Source organism: Parus major, chromosome 6 (assembly GCF_001522545.3).
Source record: "Parus major isolate Abel chromosome 6, Parus_major1.1, whole genome shotgun sequence".
Classification (NCBI taxonomy): Eukaryota; Metazoa; Chordata; class Aves; order Passeriformes; family Paridae; genus Parus; species Parus major.
Window position 1 is genome coordinate 16,471,919 of NC_031775.1, and position 25,661 is coordinate 16,497,579.

At 39.9% G+C, this 25,661-nt stretch overlaps 1 protein-coding gene across 5 annotated transcripts in view; it reads right to left on the reverse strand.

Moving 5' to 3' along the window:
• BLNK (B cell linker) overlaps positions 1-25,661 on the reverse strand; it is a 90,472-nt gene that overhangs the window by 36,485 nt on the left and 28,326 nt on the right. For 2 of the 5 annotated variants that reach the window (XM_015633031.3, XM_015633030.3), the window contains exon 1: positions 6,829-6,982. The exons of the other annotated variants lie outside the window; for them this stretch is intronic. In XM_015633031.3, the coding sequence (XP_015488517.1) occupies positions 6,829-6,875 (47 nt within the window). In that variant the 5' untranslated portion in view covers positions 6,876-6,982. Of the gene's footprint in view, positions 1-6,828; positions 6,983-25,661 lie in introns of those variants that run through there. 5 annotated transcript variants of the gene reach the window in all.

Below are 25,661 nucleotides of genomic sequence, written 5' to 3' on the forward strand. Positions count from 1 at the left end.
CCAGCTATGATGAATCATGGGACTTCCAGCTGGGAAACTAACTTCTTTTTTCTTTTGCCAATTTAGATATCAGCAGGATCAGATCCAGCTCTGTCATGTGGTCATTGGAACCCTAATGCCAGTGAGAGGAGGGCAGGGTGAGCAGGGCAATTGGGAGGGTGGAAGAAAGGGACCTGCTCTTTTGGTGGCAGCTCAGACTTAGACCAAATTCAACTGGCCATGTAGCTGCAGCCTCAGCAGCACTTTGTTGCCTCTGTGCTTCTTGCAGAGATGCCTACAGCATCCATATTTCAAGATAGAAAGGAAACATTCAGCCACATGTATACACTCTTGTATTAATAGCATCCTTCACCTGGTTTCCCCTTGAATTAAGCTTGAAAAACATATACTCATGTTTCTCATGTTATTGCCTCGGGATGAATTATTTTAGTTTCTTTCTAAAGTATTTACTGTGCAGTAATTTATGTTGAGGTCATAAACCTGTAGCATTGCACATCTGGCTTTGCTTATTTCTGGAAAATAAAGTTGTTCAAAGTGTATATACTGATTAGGATAAAGATGCTAACAGAATTTTCAAGTTTCTGTTACAACTCACTGATTTATTACAGCTGGCACACACCAAACCTATTTACATCACATCCTCTTAGAGTTTACCAAAATTCTAAGATGATGCCCTAAAGCCAAATGGGAAAATACTGTCCCTTTTAGCCACTGTTTTCCACAAATTTTTCAATTCTCCTGCCTTCTGAGCATATAAACTAATATGCTTTTCCAGTGGGGCTTTTTTGCAACCATTTATGATTGTCATATTTGCCTTCTGAAAGCAAAGCATCTATCACATTTTAATGTCCTGCACAGTATGTAGGTTTGGAATGATCCTGTAAAACATAAAACTGTTTTGTTCTGGAATCAACATATCACTGGGTACCTGCAATATCATATTATGATTTAGTATCTAGCACTCTACACAGCTGTATGGGGTACATTTATAAACTAAAGGTAAAAAATTTTTTATGTTTTACCATGTTTGCTGGAATGCTGGTTTTTCTCCACGGCCATGAAAATTAATTTCTTGGTTTATTTGCTTGGCTCTTGATAATTTATTATTTTACTAAAAAAAAAATACCAAAACCCTATGTCATTAGATCAAATCTAAATTACTCACTCCTGCTGAATAATTGACAGCTGCAGGCCAAGGACCATGTCATTTCTGATTGCTATGGTTGACAAATGCTGCTACTCTGGACAGCTATTTTGGCAGAACTACAGTGTCACTACAAGGCCTTGTTTTATTTGGAACACTGTGCATACGAAGCAGTGCAAATTACTTAATAATTTTGCCAGCATAAGTAGAATGAAGCTATAGCAACTATATAAGCATAGCTGATCTTGTGAACAGATTATACTCTTACACTGCTGTCTACGTGCAGAGATTAAAGCAGGGCATGTCTTGATAGTTTCAGTATTTACTGCTTCATTTTGTCTCCATTGCTATATTTTTGTTTAAAACACACATAGATCACAGTCACACTTAAACATACTTTTCTATAAACAGCAATATAGGCAGGAAATTCTGTGTGAGAATAAATCCTATGTAGTGGTTCAGTTTGGTTTTTTTCCTCTCTTCAGTTTGTGGGCAGTTTTTTTTTTGGTTTTTTTTGTTTTTTTTCTGGTATTTTTTTTTCTTTGTTTTTTCGTCTTGTCCAAATTCACATGTTTCAGGTTTGGTTGTTTTGGTTGGATGGCTGGTTTTTTAGCCGGGGGAATGGTGCAGGTAGGACGACATAGCTCGAAAGAAGAAAAGAAGCTTTAAACGGATTGGTAGAATGAAATGGTTGCACAAAGAGAAGGGAATAAAGAAGGACAAATATAGATGGGATGGAGGCTGTGCTGTGCTGAAGCAAGGTCAGAGGGAGAAACAAGAGGATTTGACTAGAGAAGACACACTGTGTAAAAGAATGGATTTTTGCAGTGGTATCTGGGGAAGTTTGCATTTCCTATCTCACTTCATTCTGAAGTTCAGAGATGAGAGATTCATGAACTATTTAAGCTGAATAGTTAAATTCAGCTTTAGTTAATAGTTAAATTAAAAAACCAGAAAAACAGAGGAAGTAGAGATTATAAAGCTTTATCTTTTAATCAGAATCCTGTGCTTTATATGGCAAACAGGACCAAACAATCCTACAGAAAAAGCTTTTGTTTGTGCTCATCAGCACGGCAAATGTAGCTGGTGATCTCCTTTCCCTGTACCTGTGAAACTCAACTTTGAAGACTGCAAATCACTGAACTGTGATTTCATGTGACCTTATGTTCAGTCTACATTTTGGTGGGCTAAAACATGGGTATACCACAAAAGCTGCTGTCACCATGGAGTGATACTGTGCAGTGCAAATTTGTCCAGAGACACTGGAAGCTGAGACAGGAGGTGGCTGTGGGTGGCAATAGATGGTGAAGAGCAGACCTTCACAGCTGTTACGTCCTCAGGGCAGATCAAACTTTTGCTAGAAAGAGAACACCAGAGCAGGCAGAAGAGCAGAAGTGAGGCTGAGAACTGGGGTTGTTCAGCCTGGAAAAGGTAAAGCTCTGGGGTGATCTTATTGGAGCCTTGTAGTAACTGAAGGGGGTCTACAAGAAAGCTGGAGAGGAGCTGCTTACAGGAGTATGTAGTGACAGGACAAGGGGGAATAGAATCATCTAACTGAGAGCAGTTTAGATATTAGGAAGAAATTCTTTATTGTGAAGGTGTTGAGGCAGTGGAACAGGTTTGCTTGAGAACTTGTGGTTGTCCCATCCCTGGAAGTGTTCAAGGCCACACTGGATTGGGCTTTGAGCAACCTGATCTAGTGGAAGGTTTCTCTGCCCATGACAGAGGAATGGAAACAGGGTGGTCCCTTTCAACACAAACCACTGAATGGTTTTTTTATTAGTTCCCTTGTTAAATAGAAGGGTTTAAGTCCTAATACTATAAAAATCAAGAGGGGTTTCCTTAAGGCCTGAATATCTCTAGTCTGTCAGACTTGGAGGTGTTTTATCATTTGCATAGCCTTTCCTCTGGACTCTGTGTAACTAATAAGAGGTTGAGATGTTGAAGTTGGATGTGGGCTTTGATGCCTAATTCTGTCATGGGGAACATTCTCTAGGTTACTTTGAAACTCCAGTTTATTTCTTGCTTGAGTTTCTTTTTTGTTATTTTGTCCTGTTCAAGTTCATTGAGGCAATACACGAAGTTAAAATTTGTCTTGAAAAAGCAGATAAAGTTTCTGTTTGCTACCACTAAGAGGAATTAGTAGAACTACTATAATAAAGTATTTTCTTACAGCACAAAACTAATATTCAGATATTCCCCAATGCTCCCTATGGTAAAGCACCCTATAAGGAGGTATCAGTTTACAGCTAAATATCATTTAAATCTCAAATTAATTAATTTTCTACTACATGCTTTCAAGAAGACACATTGTCAGAACGTGCCTCTGTTAAAGAAAAAGGCCTAGCAGTTATTGCCACGCTGCCACTAGAAAATTCATGAAGACCATAAACACCTCCAAGTCTGACAGACTACAGACACTCAGGCCTTAAGGAAGCCCCTCTTGATTATCACAAAATTAGGGCTTAAACCCTTCTGTTTAACAAGGGGGACTAATACAAAATCCTGCAATAAACCCCAGACACACTTGCTCAACCTGAGAAAAGTGAATTGTCAGTTTAACTCCACTCCCTCTTAAATAGGCATTATGCTTGGAAATAGGGATTTTAAGCCTTTGTTTTTGCTGGGGGCAGAGACAGACTGCTGGAAATTAATGAAGTCATATGAAATTAACATGAAACTGTGCTCTTGGAAAAGGCTGTTTGCAATCTGGAACTTGCTGGCTGCATGACCTTAGGCAAGTGAAAGCATGTGGCACACTTCGGTTTGTGCCGTGGTTTGCCCATCACCGCAGCGGTGATGATGCCTTCAAAATGACTTTGTGCTACACAGCAAAGCCAGCTATGGGCAGAGGGTCATCATTAAGGTCTGTGGTCATAATAGAAAAATGCAGCAGGTCTGAAGAGATGCCGTGACACAGTCACATATAGTAGCTAGAAATTATTTAAAAACCAGGAATCATAGACTTACAGTCTAGGGAAGTTAAACCACAAAGGAGTCTGCAAGGTTAGTGCAGGCTTTTCTTTTGAGCTGCTAACTTCCCATTACCCATGCTGCCTACTGTCCCTGATCATGAGTGCATCTATTTCTGTATGTTTGCAGCATAATTTTTTTCCCTGAAGTTCAGTCTTAAATCCAGGCACACTAGAGCTTGCCATGGCAGCATGGCTATTGCTCATGTATTCACCTCACTCTTTGGGAAACAATTCAAAGTACCAAAACACCTGTATGCCACAGATTAGTTTCTTTCACAATAAATAACCAAGCCCTTGAATTTATTTTTCCTGACCATAAGGAAGCAGTTAGAACACACAATGTACTCTAAGGGAATATTTGTATAATACTGTGCATGCCTTCTAAGAAACATTATATAGAAATTAATACCGTAATTCCATGAAGTTCCAGAATTCCTGTTCAACTATTACTGAAGTTAGTTGTGTGGCTTAACTGCAAACAATGTACATACCACAACATGTTAGGCAGACAGGCATATAAGAACACTTATAGTTCTTATTGTTGCAACAAACTCAACAAATGAAACACTATAAGAATTCAGATCTGATGTAAGATTTGCTAATGCAACAAAAAGCTAAGTCTGGTAGGCTCAACTATACCCATGGAGAATAGCTGAGCTTAGCAAAACCACATAATATCTAGTTTTCCAGGTCTACACTTAAAATCAAAAGATCCTCTCTCAGACACTGACTCAACAGCAGTGCTTTTTAAACTTTTGCTGCTACAAAGCAGAAATTTTAAGAAAGCTATCTTTAAAAATGCGAACTATAATCACATAAATTGAAACTACGTTTGGCAGGAACATTTCTTGGCATTGCATCTTAGCGTATGAAGAAAAGTATGTTTTTGACATAACCATTTAGCTCATGTAACATTCAGTACAAACTCTGAACCACCTATGAGTGTTCCATGCAGACAGATGTGGTATTATGGAAGTCAACTGCACTGTCAGCAGGTCACAGAGCATGAGGGGGTGCCCAGGTGTTTCAAAGGGGGAAATGGCTGTTGCCATGTAATGCTGATTCTTCCTGTATTTGCAGATCTCTCTTAAATTTATCCTATGAATATCTACTCATGGAAAGCTCTGCCTTCAGGTTTTAAAATTATGATACCATAGTAAGATTTTGTAGCCACATGTCCAGGTTTCTACAGAATATTTTGATGTGCTCAAGTTGAAGCATGTGTGTCCACTGTGTGGTGAGAACAGTCACAGGCTTGAGAAACAAGTGCTCCTACATTCCCTGCACAAGTAAGCTGAATTTGCCATGAGGAGGAGAAAAAAAGTAACTTGTAATACTTCAGGTTAATACAGGAAAGTAGAGCTACTTCTTTCTCTTCCGTGTTTTACAACAATATTAAAACTTCAGACAAGATGGAAATTCTCATCTATGTGAAGATGCAGCAGAGGTGTGGTGCTGCCTTTCGGGTTTAGGGCTTTTGATTCAGTTCACTAAAAAGTTGTGGGCAGTTATAACCCTCACATGTAGACTCACTTTAGATACTTGAAGGTAATCTTGCTTTAAATGTTTGGAATCAGCTTTCCATCTTGTTCCTCAACTTGTTATTTATTTAAAGATAGCTAGTTTAGACCAACACTGAGCTCTGACACCATTTAAACCAGTTTAGACTACTTAAGGACTACTTGCAGAAAATTAGGAAATTCCCTGTGTTTTTCCCCCTGTCCACTGAGCCTTCCACAGACTTCTTGCCTGGGCTTAGGATACAGCCTGCTTGGCTTTCATTAGGTGTGCCCAGCTGAGGAGCCTGTGTCACTGCAGACCTGTAAGTACACACCCCCCACAGCAATATTTCAACAGTATGGAAAAAGTAGGCATCAATAAACTGCATTCCATCAAAATTAGCTTTACAAGGGATTATTCCAGTTTGCTTGAAGGTCTCTGGGGAGAGGGAGAGAGACTTGAGAAGGGTTTATAAGAGTATTGAGTGCTTAAGTATGACTTATTTTAGGAAAAAATATTTTTCAGTATTTCATTCTTATTTTTTTAGAGGAGGAAAAGAATTCCACATTGCTTTAATCTGAAACAGAACTTCTTTTAACTACTCAGAAATACAGTCATGATGAAAGAGCCTCGAGGTGCCAACTGTACCAGCACATGAATCGAGACACACTAAAAATACTTCAGTAATGGCCAGCTTCTGCTTTTTTCCTCTCAAACCCTGTATTTAACATTGCTCTCCTTCACTAAGGAACATTTCCTGTTTTCCAGTTTCCTCTATTCCACCAGTTCTTTCGAAGATTAGGAAATATTACAGAGCTTAACTGCAAAAGCCATCTTCATAGGACATTAAAGCATTAAGCAATTAATTTTTTCTAATTTGCATAAGACTCATACATCACAATGAGTCACGCACTATTTCCATAGAGCTTTGAAAACACTTTGAAAATATTCCTCTTCACCCTGCAGGTGAAGCCGACACACATTTTGCTTTGAAAATCTGTGTTATCCACTCCAGACCTGTGTTTACCTCCCGCACTTCCCCGCAGCCCCTTGGCAAAACTCCATTTTACTCTAAAGCTTCTGCCAACTTCCTCGTGCCTCGGCGCCTCGCAACCGCCCCGCTCTGGGCTGGGGGCAGCGGCCCGTCCCCCCGGGCGTCCCCTCAACAGCCCCGTTCCCGGAGGAGACCGGGAGCGGACCAGCCCCTACCTGAACTTCTCCCCGGCCGGCACCGTCAGCTTGTTGAGCTTGTCCATGCCCGTGAGCGCTGCTCCGCCGGGACGCGCTGCCCTCGGCCCGGCACCTGCCGGCGCCGCCGCTCGCCAGGCCGGGCTCTCCCTCAGCCGGGTCCCGCCGCGGCCGCGCGGCGCTACCGGAGCCTGCCCCCGTCCCGTCCGCCGGCACCGGCAGAGGAGGGACCCGGGGCTCGGCCCGGCCCCGCCCCGCCCGCGGCGCGCACAGGTGGCTGCGGAGCCGGGAGCCGAGGAGGAGCCTTTGGGCTCGGGGCCGCGCTGATCCGCCCCTCCCGCCGCAGCCGGCGGGACGCGCTGGCTCGGGGCTGCGGGGCAGCGGCGCGGGCGGCTCGGCGGGCGGATGGGGACGGGCCCAGCGGGCCGGGCCGGTGACCCTGCCCAGCCCAGGTGACCTGGCCGGCTGCGGGGAGAGAGGCAAGCGCCTGGTTCCCCTTCTCCTCCCCGCTCCTCTACACTCCTGGTGAATTTGTGCCAGTTGGGAACATGCTGCGTGGGAACTTTTCCGAGGTTCCCCAGTAATAGCGAGAGAAAACTATCATCGTATCCCCATTCTTTTGAATGTAACTGTAAAGAGAAAAGAGTTTCTTACCCTATTTTTAAACTAAGGCAGGAGAAAACCCTGATCCTTCCAGAGATGCAGCAAAGCTGTTGCCACTCAAGAGACAGACAGCTGACTGTCTTTTATGGCTCTGCTATCTCTGAGCCTGGGACTTGTTGCTCAGTCTTGAGCTCAACCGTATTTTCCTCTATAAACATGAACTTTGGAGGCAGCCAGTTGCTTCTGAGGGGCAATGTAGGCATTTGTTCATATCCAGCCTTTATCCTGAAAGGGCTGATTTGTTTGAATTCTGCACCTTTGGAAGATGGGTCTTGTTGCTCCCCTTTAGAACCTTTGGCCTCTCTGCAGCTTATAACCTAAAGCTGTTCTAGGGAAGAGACCTAGTAGTTATTTTTTAGAAAAGTTATTTTTTAGTACTTATTTTTTTAAATATATCTGCATCATATTAATTACTACATTTTGATAAGTACAATATGTTTTGGAGACACACAAAGGTGTTTCTTGGTGAGATTCTCATTGCCACTTCGCTTGGTTTTCACTTGGAATTCTTCTCCCCATATTGTACTGACTGAAGTTTTTTCTTGTGAAACTGAAGGAGCAAAACAGACTTTCCTGGTTAGTGCAGGTGACTCTGGGGAAATGGCCTGCCATGAGATTTTTGTCTCTGATAGCAGTATCATTGTGATCTTGGCAGGCTGGTGTTTTTTGTCTCTGAGATTTCAGCGTAGGAATTGCTTGATGTTTGTATACTGTATTTTCTAGGCTGGGCTGATAGTGTACAAACTGATTTTTTGGGATATCTTATAAAGTTTGTGGGCTTTAAGGTATAATATAATGTTGAATGTCGTGTATTCCAAGACTCGAATTCCACATTGCATTGTATTTGTTGTGGACTGGTCAACTTTGCAATCTTACTCCCTAAAAAAAAAATAATTTTTTTTTAAAAATTAAATTAATTTTTAATTAGTTAAAATTTACACTGAAAATCTGAAGAAGTAGATATGAATAAATTGCTGTGTCACTTTCACTTTTGCTTATATAATCTTCCCACTTATCTGAACACATACCAGAATAAGATTTGCTCAGGAGGCTCCTGCAGTGGTTTCCCTTACACAACAACTGCCTCTTGCCTGGCTGTTGCAGAAATCCTGGGCTGTTTTCTTTTGGGATCTTTGGGATCTGCCTTCTGCAATACTGTTTCGCCTTGTTTCTTCCTGACTGAACCAAAGCTACAGGTTTAAAACTCTGCAGTGCGTAGTGCAGATGTTTTCTCGCCTGTCCTTGCAGTGCTGTCACCTCCCTGGTCCCGGGCAGGGACGGCTGCTGATGTGTCATGCTTGGGGCAGTCCCCAAGTCCCGTGCGTTCAGGGCTTGGCGACACTTTGACTCACACAGGATTTCTCATCCCCATCATCTGCAGGCCCCTGTGTTTGTGTAGCTGTGCAGTGACATGGACTAGGGAAGGAGTCCACTACAAACAATCTAGCAAGAAGTCACAAAAATAAGGTTTTTGAACTGCATCAGTTCTTTGGTTTGATTTGGTGCACAGATGTTTGTGAGGGTGCAGCACAGGGTGAGCGGAATAGGGTGTGTGACTTCTTAGACTGGTACTGCTGCCAAGAAGTTACTCCTGAAAAAAGTCTTCATTACACAAGACTTGTTCATGAGATTTTGTGGCATCTGCTTAGCTCTTTCTGGTCTGCCTCCAAGTCAGCCTACCTGGCCATCTTCCCCAGTGCTGAGAAGGCTGGTTGGGGTGCAACAACGCAGGAAAACCGCTAGAGAAAAACCTTAAATAAGGAAGGGCATGGCCAAGCCCCTCCAAACAGCCTTAGACCTGTTCTTTTTGCCCAGCAGGTGTTTGCAGAGTCTGAACTCCTGGCCCATGTTGGACTGACCCTGTCTGTGCTCAAGTGGACTTGTACAGCCCATTTGGACAGGGACACACCACAGTGTCCAGCTGGCAGGGTGGCCATGCAGACCTGCACCAGGGACAGGACAAGGAGCAGGAGTTTTCTCCGTCCCTCCAGCCTTGCTTATCACCCAAAATGGTGTCTCTAGGGGTCCAGGCTGGAGGTGGGAGCAAGGCCTGACTGATCCCCACTGCAGGAAACACCCTGCCTTCCTCTTCAGGAGCTCTGGGGGAGCCTGGAGGCGGTGGTAGGTTTGAGGCAAACATAATGTCATGCTATTTCTGTAGCTGTAACCCCAGCAACTCTCCCTCTTTTACATAATATCCTCACTTGGATAAGGCCAAAGAGGAACTGAGATTTTTTTACCATGTGGGTGGCATCTTGGACATAGTGATGGTTAACAAGAAACTCTCCTCCCCAGCCACAAGGGCTGTTTTAGGTAGATGGGGATTTGTTTTGAGAGATGCCTGTGTCACCTCCCTGCTCCCTGGCATATCTGGGGCCAGTGGGGATTGGAGACATGGCCTGGAAGCCTGGGCCAACTGAGGGACAGAGCTCTGGTGTGTGGGGCATAATGGTGTCCCAGAAGAATGTATCTTGAAATCTTGGATGAGGCATTTTGCAGAGGTGTTCCCACAATACTGGTTCTCTGGAGCATCATCATTGAAGCCTTTGACCTAGATTGTATTTTCTTATCTAATGTTTTAAGAACCTGCATCCACACAGACTGCCACTTCTGTTATTATGTAGATAGGCACTAACTTTATTTTCCTTTATATGACTGCAAAGGATAGAGGATGAATTCCTGGCACTATTACCTAACTCAGATATGTAGGATTTGCCAGTAAAGTCCTTGGCAGGATGGCTTACAGATTATACAGGCATTTATATTTTAATTTTTTGATGCTCAAATGCCATTCTAATTTTGAAAAAGGCCTTCTACATGCTTGAATAGATTTTCTAAATGCCACTGTCTGTTGCAACATAATTTTTTCTTCCCTGCAAGTGCTGTGGCTCAGTCTGGGTTGGTCTCTCTCATCCTCTCCCAGTCTGACTGCATAATTCTTCATTTAAGCTCATAAAAAGATTTTTAAAAGCAACTTCCTTATCATTTGATAAATAATCTTGATAATGAAGTTCAGAAACAGTACCTGCTTTTTATCCCCTCTGGTATTTTTTGCTGTTTATTTCCCACCAGCTCTTTCCTTGTACATGCTGCCTCATTCTGGGGGCATGTTCTTGTTTCTGTTTCAGAGCTGTGAGGCCACTGAGGCATGGTCAAAACCAGACTTGCTGAAACAAACTTGGTCACAAAGACTGAGAGCATCCTACCTTCATTTGGTCAAAATTTGCTGTGAATTGCCAGGTATGTCCTGTTTCAGGGCTCCAGTTCTGTATATCCTATTGTTAGGATAAACTTATTTGAATTTGAATTTCTGACTTGATAAAAAACTCATGTAGCGTAGAAACAAAGGATCAGATGACTTGTCTAAAGCATTTTAGTTCTTGTTAAGTGATGTCCCTAGATCAGAACAAGCATCCTCATACAGAGCTAATTGTAGAGAAATAATTAAACAAAAATCCAGGGCTTGGCTGCTATCACTGACAAGACGGATGTATTTTCTTGCCTGAAGGTTTTTCTCTGACTCCTTTGATAACTACCTTTTCTTATTTCCACTGAAATTAATACTCTCTAGTTTAATACCTTCTAGTGCATGATTTGTATGATGATTTTGGGTTTGTCAGGGGTTCCTGCTGAAGCTACTAAATTTCAATATAATATATCAGCTATGCATATTTTTCTTTAAGATTCGTAAGTTTTGATGTTAACAGCTTTTTATGGAGACCATATTTGCCATTGTCTTAATGCAAGTTACAGACCATGACTGTGTGATGTATTAGTCTAGGGAGCCCAGGGGCCTGTTTGCGTTCCTGATCTGGGTTGATGGCTGAAGCCACATCCTGACTGCAGGTGGGGTGAGGCTCAGTGGTGCAGCAGCATCTACCCTTAGCCTTCTCTGCATGGAAAGAAACCCTAGGAATGTGTCCCAGGCAGGAGCTCTGGCATGCAGGAGAGATGGGCAATCAAGCTGCAGGAAAGAGTGTGGAAAATCCAAGCCGGGATACAGGTACAGCCTTGGCTCTCAGATGCCATTTCTGAACCTCTAGGGTTTCACACAGTCAAAATTAAAAGACAATTTTAAACTCTATCATATAGCATAAACATTTAGCAATGAGAAGCTGAATAAAAAGAACTTCGAGTAGATTAAAATGATTTACAGCAAATCTCTTTAATGTTTATCTTTGATGTTTCAATGAGACAGTGCTGCATCAAAGGATCTCAACCTATCCATGACTATTCAAGAGGAAGCTACAGATTACATTAGTGCTCATAGATTCAGTCTAATGCCTTCAATGTATATAAAAGTGCCAAGAAATGTTATTTGAAGTAAGCAATCAGCTTGATTACCAGGTTTCATTTTTATTCATGACATGACCATATCAGACTTTTTCTCTCAGTCATGTTAGGAAACTCATTTCTTAACCCCTTCTCCATTAACAAAGTTTTCTCTCCAACATTATTAGAGGTGATTGGGCCAATTTTTTTTCTTAGAAGTACTCAGGAGTGAAGGATGCTACTGTTCTTTATAGGAAAGAATTAATGGAGAGAATTTAATGTACAACCTTCCCTTGCCAGGCGTGTTCTTTGATTTTGACTTCCGTACTTATAGGGAATGTGGAGAATCACAGGACATCACACAATTTGCTCTTTAAAAGACAGCTTTGTGAGCTTTTACTTGGCTTTTCCTTTAGGAAATCCTGGCAATAGAGCAGCACTATAAGCTCTCCTGAGCAATACATAAAATGATTGATAATTCACTTCAAAATATCTGTCTGCTTTTACTCTCTTGAGGCCATAGTGTTTCACCTAGCTCAGAAGTATTTCTCCCTGCCTGTATCTACAGGCTGTCTTTAATCTCAGATTGGTAATTTCTTCAAAGACAGTATGTATTCAAACATGAAGGACTATTTAAAAGATGCATCTACTGCTTGAGCTCTGAGCTACTGGATTGGCACTAAAGAGAGAACTCCAGCCATAGAAGCACTGTAATGTGAATGTAAATATAACCCATCAGGAACAGGAATTTGGCTTGATCAGCCTGCATTCACATGAAAGTTAGGAAATGACTGCCACAGTTCTCTTTTTCACGGCTGTGGAGTGAAAATAGCCCAAACTGGTACCATCTACATCTGCATCAATAGACAGCCCAAATACAAACCATGTGAATCTGAACTGGAATATGTAGTCATGATGCAAGCTCAACTTTTTTTCCTAACAGAAAGTGCTGTTTGACAGTATTTTGAATGTATTTGATTTCTTCTGCTTTCAGCATATCTGTAGGAAGATGTGCCAGCAATGGGCTGTGGTGGTGAAGAGTGGAGGGGAAACAGAAAATTAGCAGTAGACAGTCACATGCTGCTGTGAGGTTAATGTGCTTGATCATATGGATCTGTACGCAAATTTGTGGTACTTTATACCAGGCCAGAAATGCACTCAAACTCTATTGTTTAAAACTATGTCAATTTAGACATAGTTTTTTGCCCCCTCAATTTCTATTTTGGTCGACACACTGCCTACGTAACTTACTATTCAGCATCCCATAGCTGGTATTTGGAAAGCATGAGTTTATGGAACTTGACTTCTCATGATATTCTCTATATTTGCTACTTAAAGATTGCTACAAACAGGTGAAGCAGTTCTGCTTTTTATTTAATATGATACATCTTTTTTTCTTTCCAACTAATCTATTTCAATGGATTTTTTTCCTTTCCCAGGATGCTTACATGCCATTTTAAACTAGGAAACACTTCTTGTACAGGGAAAGTTACATGTGGCCTGTAGTTGTGTCTTAGCAGATGAGAAGAGGATACATTTTTGTCCCAAGTATTTTTACATGATACTGATTTTCAGAAGTTTTGGTCTTCTCACTGTGGGTCAAATAGCTCAGTGCCACAGTGTTGATTTTGGAAGACTCTTATCAACTGCCTTAGAAGGCTTAAAACTTTAATCCTTTATCATTTTGGATACCAAATGGCATACTCAAAGCTGGTCTTACAGTACTAGTATTAGGAGATGCATTTGAAAATGTAACTCTAAATTTTATTTATTAGGATTTAGGTTTGTCATTAGGCTCACTGTAGGGAACAGGTCATACATGTAGGCATGCACTGCAGGCAAAGATGTGAAAAAGTACATTTAGGATATTTTTATGAAGAGTCTTCTGAGCAAACACATTTTAGCACCTGCTGAGAATATGTGTTTTCTTTCTCTGGGGACTGTGCAAAAAGCTGTACTTCTGCTTTTCTGTTTTACTGTCATCCGTTTCATGTGCATACAGAAAGAAAAAATTTGCTCCTACAGACACACTAATTATTCAGTGTCAAAGTGTTTGGGATCAGATTGTCTCACAGGCAGCGACCTGTGCTGATACCCACAGTGACTCGGGAACAGCTCTGCTTGTGCTGCAAATCTGGTCCCCTTCCAGCGGATATGAGTGACTGCAATGGAGATACCCCTAAATGGCCAGCTTAATCTCCCTCTGACCCTAACCATGGAAGGGAGACTGATCACGGAAGGGACACAGGGTTCTGTGCAGCCTGGCAAGCCATGCTTGTTTCTGACTTTTCTGCAGAGCTTGTATTCCCTGCTCTCCCTCCTCACCCCTTGTTGCAGTAGGATTAAATGGGACAAGTCTGCTTTCCCATCCACCCTCCTGTTTGGGATGTGGATTTACCCTGAGATAAATCCTGTTTTTTTAAAAAACCCTGAGATTGAGAATGAGACTCAGGACAGGGAAGGAGGAGGGAGAAGCAGTGGTTTGTGTCCTTCATTTCAGTAGGTGCTTATGAGCATCAGTCAGCATTTAGGCATGGATGGTGAATGGCCTAAATATGTCTGTGTCCCTGCTGATGAAATTGCTCACACAGACAAAAGGCTGCACAAGTTTTTAAAATTTCAAAGTGAAAGAAATGTCTTGAAATAAGGTTATTTTTGTATACTGCTGTTACACATACCATAATGCCTTCAAGTATCTGGAAAATGCTGAAAACCTAAATTTTTAAACTACTTCTTTCCCACCCTGGCCTGTAATACATACAGCCAAAGGGAAAGGGGTTGGTGGGTGTATTCTCACACAGTTTGGTAATCTGCAATTCAGTGACCAGAACTATGCTGCCTGAGCATTTTCCTATTCCTGCTTAAGAACAGGAAAAATAATTTTGTCTGTAGTCTTTTCTGTTTTCATGTGTTTCCATCTGCTTGAGACTGCTCTATCATGTTTCCTGGATAACTGGGATTGGCTGACGCTGTATTCTGGAAGCAGAGATGTTACTGAAAAAAAAAGTTTCAAAAATCTTTCTCACAAAAAAACGTAGTGAATTTGAAATACCACCTTCCAACACCTCAAAAAACTCCCAGTAAAATGATCAGGGAGATAAGAGACATTCTAAAGAAAGAAAATATTATCTTAATAGGTATCAAACTACTATTTGAAATAATAGCAAGAGAACATTTTATGACCATAGATAAACTCTTTAATGGAATACTCTCTTCTGTGGAGAAAAATTGTTTAGACTTTTAACTCCAGCCATGAAATTTTTCTGTTCTTTACAGTTGCAAATTTTGTGGATTATTGCTAAGGATATGTTTGCACAGTTGGTAACTTCAATTGCATTTAGACCACAAAACTGTAGCAGATGAATTGGAGTCCAGCACTATATCAGAGAGGGTTATTATTTTTATAGATCCTAATGTGAAGCATTGATTGCTGTAGTACATCATTTAACAGAGTTACTTTATAAGTTTGTGGTTGTATGATCCTGCATCTTTCCACTCTCAGAGGATATTGGGAGAAAAAGTCTATATTTACTGTCAAACACTGGATTCCAGAACAACTTCCCTTCAGATTTAAAATACAAATGGAAAATACAAAAGTCAGAAATGAAGAAAGAAAATGACAGAAGTCTGTAAAGAAAAGTATAAATGTAAATTTGAATATCCATTATACTCCATTGTATTTATTAACAAAACAACAAAAAATTAGCAATTTTTTATATAGTGTTCTAATAGCGAACAAGAAGGTCACTGCATTGAGGAAATTACCATCTAAAATATTTCGTGATTGAAGAAAGTTTCTGACTTTTTTTCTCTTCACTGAAGGTGATAGCTGTACAAGATTTTAAATTTCTGGTTATTAGTGAATTTTACCAACATCTGCAGCATAGATTTAGATACTTAATGCCTTTTTCTTTATTGTAGCTATCTGTCTGGGGTTATGTCATACACTTGAAACTGTCCTGTTTATTTGGTCATGGTATTGAGTCAGGATTATGTTTATAAACAGACTGATGAGTGCAGACTAGTTTGCTATGCACTGTTTGTAATTTGAAACTACTCACAAGGTGTATGTTATTTGTATAGCTTTTGCTATAAAATGTTCATATTAGTTAGCAAATAGGAAGACAATACTGATACAGTAGAGTCTTCCAGGGCGAAGTTACTGGGTTTTAAGTTATCTTTTCCTTGAGTGTTGTGATTTCTTTCAAGCTTAACCTTTCCTTGAGGTCGGTTAACTTTCATCATTCTGTTCACAGGAGAATTGCTCCTTTTATGAAAAAAACTACTCAGAGTATCATAAGGCTTCTAAAGAAATTATAGATTCCTATTATTATTCTCATTCCTGGTGGAACTGATACTACCTGAGTCGAAGTGCACTGTGTAATTTCATTTGTTTCAGGTGGTCTGTGGGGTGCTGCTCCAGCCCAGCAGTGACGTACTGCTCACACACGTGTATGGAGGCACCCACCCATACCCATTCGCTCATTCTTCTCTTCCTTGACACTCAGCTTTGAGCTGTGCCAGAACTGCTTTGCTTTGAGAAAGCTGATACACAAGGATGTCAGAGTAGAAGGAAATGCTGTGATAGAGGAAGGACATTTTGAGCTTGATGTAGTATGAGTTCTAAGCCTAAGCCTGGGTGTGTGCTGGAGCTATGCTGTGGGGCTGTGTTTCAAAATGTTCTTGGGGCATTGGTTGTGAATGAGCAACACTTCAAAGCTGCCCAGAAAGTGGTGCTTTCCCAGAAACGGGTGCTCCATCCTGTGGACTCAGCAAGGTACATGACAGGTATAGATGGATACGGATGTGTTGGCTTGTCTTAGACTGGTTCAGGTGCATTTACGTCTTTAATCCTGATGGATTTATTCCCATTATTCATTGTGATTATAGCAGAGGATATGAAACAATAGTCATCTTCATGATGGTAGAAAAGTATTGCTAGAAAGACATCATCAGTAAGGTCTGTGATCAGAAATTAGCTACATTTGTTATCTTGCAGTGCTTATTTAGCTGCCTTTTCTTGTTTTTAAGGGAAAACCCAATAAATACCAATGCTTGGAGGTATATGATACATAATTAGTACTGCTTTTGGTTAAAAGTGGAAATTGTCAAAATTTGTTGGTTTATCAGTAATTTTGAATAAATCCCTGGAAAGGGGCAATCCAGCAGAGAATACCTCCAAGACTATACATGTGAATCGTACTTCTGTTTCTTTAAAAATAAAAAATAATATTAAGAAATAATTGACTTTGGAACTCTTTTTCAGAGTGTTTTAAAATCTATCTATTTGTGGGCTATATGTGAACAATATTTGTGCCAGTAATACAAAAAGAATATAGCTGGTAATTCATGTTGACATTCCAAGCAATACAAAGAGTTCTTTTACTTCTGTGTTCTTGAACTGTAGTATCTTAATTAAACCAACAGTATGCATATGTCTAATATTCTCATGTATTTCTTCAGGTTATTCCCTGAGCCAGAGGAATGAAGTGAGAAACTAATATACTGATAAAGGTAATTAATTATATCACCCAGATCAGTGATTTAGGAAAGGATTGATTACACTTATGAAATGCATGGTAAGGTATGTTAACTGAAATGGTAACATATTTTTAGCTTATAGTCTGTATTCTGACAGCTTGGTAAAATAATAAAAAGCCATGAAACTGTGCAGTGAGGAACTAAATAGGAGAAATGACAGAGCTGTGGTAGCAGGTGTCCATCAAACTCAGTGCCAGAACTGTGAAGAAGAAACTGAGACCTAATGCTCTGTCAAGGATATAATTTGAGAGTACCTAAAATGTGCAATGGCAGTAGGTAGAGGAGAATAGAAAACAGAAAAGCTAGTGTAAGAACTGTAAAATACATAAAATCTCCTTTTGTTTTTCTTCCCAGAATTCTTGGCCATTAGAAACAGAAAGAGATTGTCAGGGTTTGAAAAATCGGGGATGGCTTGTGGAAGAATAAAATAAGATATTTTTAAAGACAGATTAGGTAATACTGTTCAATTTTAATTTTTGCAGCAGTTTCAGTCCAGACCAAAACAGATTTGGACAGGGAGACTGACCTGCCTCCCTGCTGTGGAGAATTTCCTTTAATCCCTCTGTCCTCCAAGAGCTTGATAAAATAACCTGCAAGATGTGGTCTGAGTAGTCCTGGACTTGAGCATCCTGTGGGAAAGCTGCTGTTACTGTGGTGAAAGACTGGCCATAGTCTGCCCTGAAAATAGTTCTCCTCTTCAAGAATTCAGAGCATACCTGAATTTTATTTCTAAGAATTACAAACACCAAGACTGTAAAGTCAAAGTGTGTTTATACTGTATTTGGCGGGAGCATGGTGCTGGAGCTGGTGACAGCTGAGCAGTCTCTGGAGCAAGATGTAGCAGAGCTACAACTTGAAACAAGACATTTCTGGTCATGTGCACCATCCATTAGAGCAGTGTTCCTGCTTCTGGCATCTGAGCATCTCCTGTGTGTGATGGTATCTCCTCAGTCCCTATACTGCACTCTCTGCAAGCATACAGGTGCTCTGAAGCACTGAAAATGAGAAGGCCAGCATGAAGATGATCGTGACTAATAATTTGATAAATATGTATATTATGATACTGTCTCTATTTAGGTGGTTACAGGTGATCTATCCAGAGAGGCTCTCTGGTACCTTGAGTCATGTGGTGATGAGTGTCAGTACATCTGCATGCAGCTATGCATTGTGCTGCCATGTCAGTGTCTGTGATGTTACTAAGGTGATCCTACATTCCTCCCATTGCTTGCTCTTGGAAAGGGACTTTATAAGAAAGGTGCTAGTAAAAAGGTAATTATTTTCATGCTGAACACAATTTCTACATTTTTTGTGGGGGCAAATCTTTGAAATATGTATTTTTGGCAAAGTTAATTCTATGGGTTTCAGACAGTTGGGTTTCAGGTCTTGAATTCTGTTGCACAAGGGGCTGCTGTGGCATTCTTACCAAGTGCACTTCATCTTTTCCAGCCCAGCTGCACTGAACAGCCTCCTCTGAAGCTGTTTCAAGTGTCTGGTTGCTGCAGCCCCAACTGTCTGGCTTGCAGCTGCATCTGACCCTCCTGCTATGGTCCCTTAACTTCTCCTTGCAGCTCGTCTTGTAACTTCTCTACTTTGCTTGTCCTGATGACCTCATTTTTAAGTAATGCAGTTTTCATTGTTTAGTATCATCTCAACCTGTTCTTTTCTCATTTCTGAACTGAATGAAGCTTACATGATTTGGTTTAATACTTTCTTCCACTATCTTACAAATAGTGAATAGACCAGGTGACATCACAGCGTAAACATATGAACTAATGAATGAAGCTCTCCACACCCTTATACAAAAGCAAAAGAGGTTGTGTTTTCACTTGTTTTACAGAAGCTAGTCTAAAGCAAGAAGAATGAAATGTCTCTCCTACACAGAGCATAAATATATGTTGATAACACACTGTAAATTAAGTGATATATTTCTTCCAAAAACTGAGAGGACTCTAGTTTGGGCCATTGGAGCAGAATGAGTCCAGACATCTGTTCTGTTTTCTGCCCAATGTGTACTTGAGCTGGGGTACATGTGGAATTCTGATAAAATGAGATTATAAATTAATAGCCCTTCACACTTCATTGCTTGAACGAGCCAAAAGTTATTTTCTTTGGTTTTGAGTCCCAGGTGCAGCACTTTCTGACTAACAGATATGATTCTCTAAAAGGGAAGAAAGACCAGTGAATTGAAACTACAACCTCTTCTCTGTGGTCTGAGTACAGACACGTAATAGAGAAAAAGAAAGCACATCAACTGACAGGGTGGAGGAAAGGGATCCTGTCCAGAAATATGTTGGTGAAGAAGTGGTTTGTGATTTGGACAACAGCTTTCATTTCTGGTCTTTGCTTCTGGCTTTGTATAGAAACCTAAGCAGCTCTTTTACATGTCCCAAACAGATGACCCATTTCTTTGATTTTTGGTACCCAAACTGAATTGCTATGTGACTGATATTCCATTGCTATTTAGGCTGGTCTAGAGTACTGAAAAAGGGAAAGATTTCTACTTTCACAAAAACTTAGTGACATGAAGCTGAATGTTACAGTCCCTCCCCTGGACCAGCAGGCTGATCCACTCTTGCTCTTCAAAGAGGGTTGATAGGTCTCTAGTCTGTCTAACTCTTATTAAAAACTATCTCTGATCTATCTTACTGAAAGTCCCTAAAAATGAGCATAGTTTCAATATTAAAGAAGCACTTATAACTGTTACCCCTGCCCCCTCTCATGATATTCCATAGATGGCTGAGGATGGTAGGGTAGCATGAAAATTGATTGGGCAAGTTTCACTAATTCTATAATTTTCTAATTCATAAACTGTCCTGAACAATAATGAACATTAATGTTAATATGTAATGGAAAATCATGGGGCTGAAGAAGAGGAGACTCTGGAGTTTCTGGAGACACTTCTAGACTTGTACTGATTTATATGTGATATATAATACATTATGTACATAGTGCAGCTGAAGCTGCAGCATCTGTGCCTCTGTGCTTTCCTAACTGGGAAAAGGAGGACAAAATGATATTCAGACAGCTTGAAACTGGTTTCCATCATGGCATCAAGGGTGTTGGGAAGATAATTTGTGATTTTCTCTGACATCTTCATACTTTATCAGTTCTTTGGTGACCTCCAGATAATATCAACTGGTATTTAATATGTTTGAGAATGGGATTATTTTCAATAAGAAGGGACAAAATTAATTAATTTCATTCAAGTTTCCCTGATGCAATTTTCAGAAACATGGGAAAAATCCCTCCAATACTGACAATATATCTTAACCCTGAGGCCTTCCTCAAAATTACAATAGTGATAATTCAGTCTAACAGTGGTATGCACATAAAGAAAACCTTTCGTTATATATTTTTTCTGCTCAGCCCAGGGGCAGGAATACAGTACACAGAACCACAGGAATTAAACCCTGGCAAGTTAGTTCCCACTTTAACCACACCTGCAGTACTGTAGCACAGTAACAAATGAACTGCCTCCTCTGCTGTTTGAAAAGCAGGAAGACCCCAGCAAATATCTGCATTTCGGGACTTGTATATTTTGTGCATTTTTGTATATTTTAACCTTTTGAGAGAATTGTTTTGCTACTATTTCTTGAATCTTTTTCAAAGACTAATTTACATTCTCCAGTGAATACAGATACCTGTTTTCTCTCTATAACCTCTGCCAAATGTGGTTTCTAGCTACATCTTTATGCTCCTTAGTTGTGAGGTGGCCTGTCCTTATCCCCGAGTGACTGCTGTTATTGCAAAGGTCTCCACTGCTCATGGCAGGATGGAAGAGGCACTGCTGCAGTGCAAGTGTCTGTTGCCTCCTGTCTGCTGCAGAAGTGTAATATTTACTGCTGCTGTAAAATAGGGCAGGATGGCATTGTTTTGCTGAACAAAAATTTCCTAGATCCTCCTGTGAACAGGAGAATATTCAGAATTCATTCTAATTTTCAGGCAATGGATGCCTCTAAGTATTTGATGGCTGGGAAGACTTCTCTCATAGACTTTATATGCTAAAAATGACTATATAATGCATAAAAATGGGATTTGAGGTAAAATTCAGATACTTTTTTTCCTTTGGAATATTTATAATGTCCTATAGAATGTTTCTGTGACACTAGAGTTATGTACCCGTTCTGGTCTCTTTTAGGAATCATTTTTTATTGGGAAGTCTTGCTGTATAAAGAGGTATTTTTTGAATTTCCAGCCCTGGCCTTTTGGAGTTTTGGGAATAAGTGGAGATTTTTAGTGGCATTTAAGCTACAACAAAATGTAAAGAAAGCAAGGAACTAAATCTGCGTATTTAGATAGAAAAGTTTCAGCCTGAGTCAGGACTGGTATTTACAGGATATAGGGTAATAAGAAAACACTATAGTATGTCCCAAGGATATGGGAAAATCTTGCTTACCAGGCATTGGAAGTTGTCTACTGCTTTTGTTTTATAGCTCAAAGCTTTCTATGGAGTGAGGAAAATCCAAATGCAGATGGTCTGAACAAGACAAGTTTTCTGTACTGCTGGATCTTGTGTAAAGAGACAGCAAAAGCTCTTTTTCATTATTATTTTTTTAGGGAAACGCCTTAGTTGTCATAGAAATCTGTCGTAGCTTAAACCACAAAATCTCATTAATTTTATTAATATTTTTGTTAGGAATTGTCTTTGGTTAAGTGTATGTAAGTTTTGAGATCTGTGTAAAAGCTGAAAAGTGAATTTTCCACATTGAGTTGTTTGCCTTCCTAATAAAGAAATAAAAGAAAAAAAGTGAGTAGAGAACAAAAAAGGTGTTAATGTGTAACATTTCTAGTTCTTGCAGTTTGAACTATGCAAGTTCAGACATCTCAAGTAGAGCATATCAGCATGAGAAACATACTTTCCTGGTATTAACAGCTCTTACAACTGAGAATTTATTAATATGATTCAGGAAAAGACATTGCCTATTCTTGGAAGGCAAGGATGGAAAATTTCAGTTTGGAGTTCTTAAAATTATGATCAAATCAAATCAAAAAGATGTTAGAAACTAACCTAGAAATCACTCTTAATTACAGAATACTTACTTGATTTAAGCATAGCTAATTTTTCTGCATATGCTATAAAATCCTGGTGGAATAAAGTAATAAATTTCACAGAAGTGAAAATTGATAGATGTTTATTTCAAGCAAAGGAGATCAAATGCTGCCCACACCATAATTAAACAGAACTTTTAATTATGTGTTCTGCAACTTAGCTCACTTATTACCCAGGATCTTCCATAACTGCGTGTTGCTATATACAAATGGTAAACTCAAGACTTGACACCTCAGACCTGATTTGCAGGTGAAGATTTCTCGTTTAGTTGGTAATCTGTCACAGCCAGAACAGGCTTCTGAATTTGCATGTGATAGAAAGTACTGATTTTGTGATGAAAGATTTCAGTCCAGATTTTGTAAAGCATTCCCCGGAGCTCCTGAGCTGAGAGCAAAATTTATTCTGAGTTTGATCTGGGATGAATTTTTAATCACATTAGCTATAAAGGCAGCCTTTTAATTTCATGGTCCCTAGGAAAATGAAACTTAGGTAAGCTGAAAGCATTATGAAAAAACTTCTGCATAAACATCTGATACTGTAAGTCTTGGAATATCTAAACTGAGGCGATGGAGCTGTAATTAAATTTTTTTCTTGAGATATGCTTCCAAATTTTGGATGTTTGTAATTGAGTTACAGCCTGTATGCTGGGTTTTGCTGAATACAGTTGTAAATACTGATCTTATTTGCCTGCAAGACAGCATGTTTGGAAAGGCCTTAAGTTCCAGTATTCTCATCTATCTGTGGTATGAGGTTGATTATGGTACCTACACTCTCTTAAAAAGTGCTCCTGAATGTAGTATGGTGTTCTTCTATATAGTGTTCTCCCTGATATAAATGTTAGCATTGACTAAATGAGCCCGTGACTAATCAGTGGGATGTTTGAAACTGCTCTCATGGAAGTACCTGGGAAGTGCAGTTGTACTGGCACTCTTGAGAGTGAACTAGTTCAGTGTTTTGGGTGGTCTCAGGCTTCCAGGGTGAGAGTTTATCAACTGAGTCTGCTGTGTGGAGTGAAAAATACAATGGGGCTTGTGCAGGAGAAAAGGCTTTAAGCAAAGCTCGAGATTTCAACATGCTGTTAGGATTGCTGAAAACGTGTAAACCTGAGAGAGCAGTTTGTTGCACAACCCTGGCAGCTCCAGAGAGGATTTGGACTAGTGACTCAATACTCTGCTGTCCTGTGTTTTAAAGCAGCCTCTCTTATGACATTGTTTAGCACATGGGAAAGAAAAATCTTTCATTATTGTCTTTCAGGGGTAGGGCAAGACACTAGTAGAGACTGCACCTTGGTAATTTCACCTTAATATCCAGTAGTTGCTCAGAAACAATGTACATAGACCTGTGGCTTTAAGTGTGGGTGGGAACCAGTTCATATGGAGCTGTCATTAGGCTGTCAAGCCAACACTGACATAGTGAACCCAACAGTATATAGTAAGAGACTTCATAAGAAGTGTAGTGCAAAAAAAGTTTACTTAAGGGTATCAAAACAGAATTACTATGATAAACTCTCCAGATAAATAATTTTGTCTTTTTGCCCAGATAATTTTTCCCCTTAGAGAGCAAGCACGGTACTGCCTAGAGGGAAAAGGGCCTTACATTAAATTAGTGGAGGTGTTTGGTGCAGAGGGCAGGGAAGCACACCCAAGCATGGCTGCAGATTGCTCCTGGTATCCCTGTCATGAGATGTCACAGAATGGGGAATGACCATGTGTTCCAGCTCAAAGAGATTGTAGATGCAAAATCTACAGCCTTGAACTCTACAGCCTTGTAGATGCAAAATCTTGTGGAAGACAAGAATACCAAGTGTTGAACTAGAATGGGAAAGGCAAAGAGCTTTTGCTGGTGGTCAGAAAACTCCTGCCTAATGAAGCCTCATGAAGAAACTTTCATAAAGGCAGAGACCTGAAGCCCTGACCACTGCCAGAAGAAACACAGGATTTCACCTTGTCTGGAAATTATTAATTTTCTGTTTATCTATGCTCAGTGTTTTGGTCCATGGGGAATAAATAACCTGCTGCATGAACATGCTTGAACAGGTTGGTTAGTCTGAGGTGGATGGATCAATGTAGGCTGTCTCCAGGTAAACTGTGAGTGCTAGAAACTCAGGCAGCTTTTGCAATAGCAAGTAGTACGATGTACGAGTGACAGATCTTAGACTGGAAGTTGGTACTAAGGATATGACATCCACATTGTGAATTTAAGGAATTTTAATGCTCTGGATACAGAATTCATATGGCAAAACACTTTTGTTATTCCAATATACAATTTGAGGATTGAAAGCTTGAATGCTCTCATCAGCAGAAGTGCAACTCTTGGCTTCAGTTCAATATATTTGTTTGCCCCAATATTGCAGTAGATCAGATTCATGTATGTCAGAAACAGAAAATGTATCCTTGGTTGACTTTATATTAATTCTCTCTACATTTTCTCTCAAAATGATGCCCCATTAGACAAGTGCTTTGAAAGAAAATACTTTGATTTTTTTTTTAGTCATCTAGTCAATTCTTAAATTAAACCCAGAAGAATATTTACCTATGCTCTCAATGAATTCTTATGAATAGGAATTTTCTGGGTAAAAATGCCTTCAAGTTTATCCAGTTTCATACCAATAGAGTAGAATTCAGAAAACAATTTGTAAATAGACCAATGTTTTCCAAGCTAGTTAGGGAGGGGAAAGCTACATGGAATAATAACAACCATTAGGTGAAGAACAGCAACAAACTATATTAAACTGAAGCCTTCTTGGTTTCACTGGCTAATAGAGAAAATTCTCTAATATTATTTCTGTGTAGTACTGCAAGAGAAATAATATATTTGAACATTAAGGATATGTTTTGAAATTAACTTGATTTTTCACAAGTTATATGAAGGCATTTCTCAACTGTTATATCTATATTTGCTTGTTCAGTACTATATTTAAATTCCATTTAAATTACTTCAACATAGTACTTTGTTAAACTGATCACTTAAATGAATCCCTAAGTAGCAGATGAACCAATTCTGAAAATTTGATCTCAATTACAATACAAGCAAAGAGCCTTGTGTTCTGGAATAAGTTGAACTTTTACTTTTACTAATATTATGGTTGGTTGTCCCTTTTTGTTCTGAGGAATAATAACAGCCAGCATCTGTTGCAGAAGACTTTCCTGTCAGCTGATCCTGAACCACAGCTCTTGTAAACATTCCAGGTTCCTAATCCTGAGGAAGTCCCACCCCCGTCAATTAATGTTAAAGTTCACGTGAGCAGGAGGTTTCAATTCTTGTTTTTCCTGATTTATTAACAGAGCAACTGGCAGAGCAGAAGTGTATTTGTCATTCAGTGGGGAAA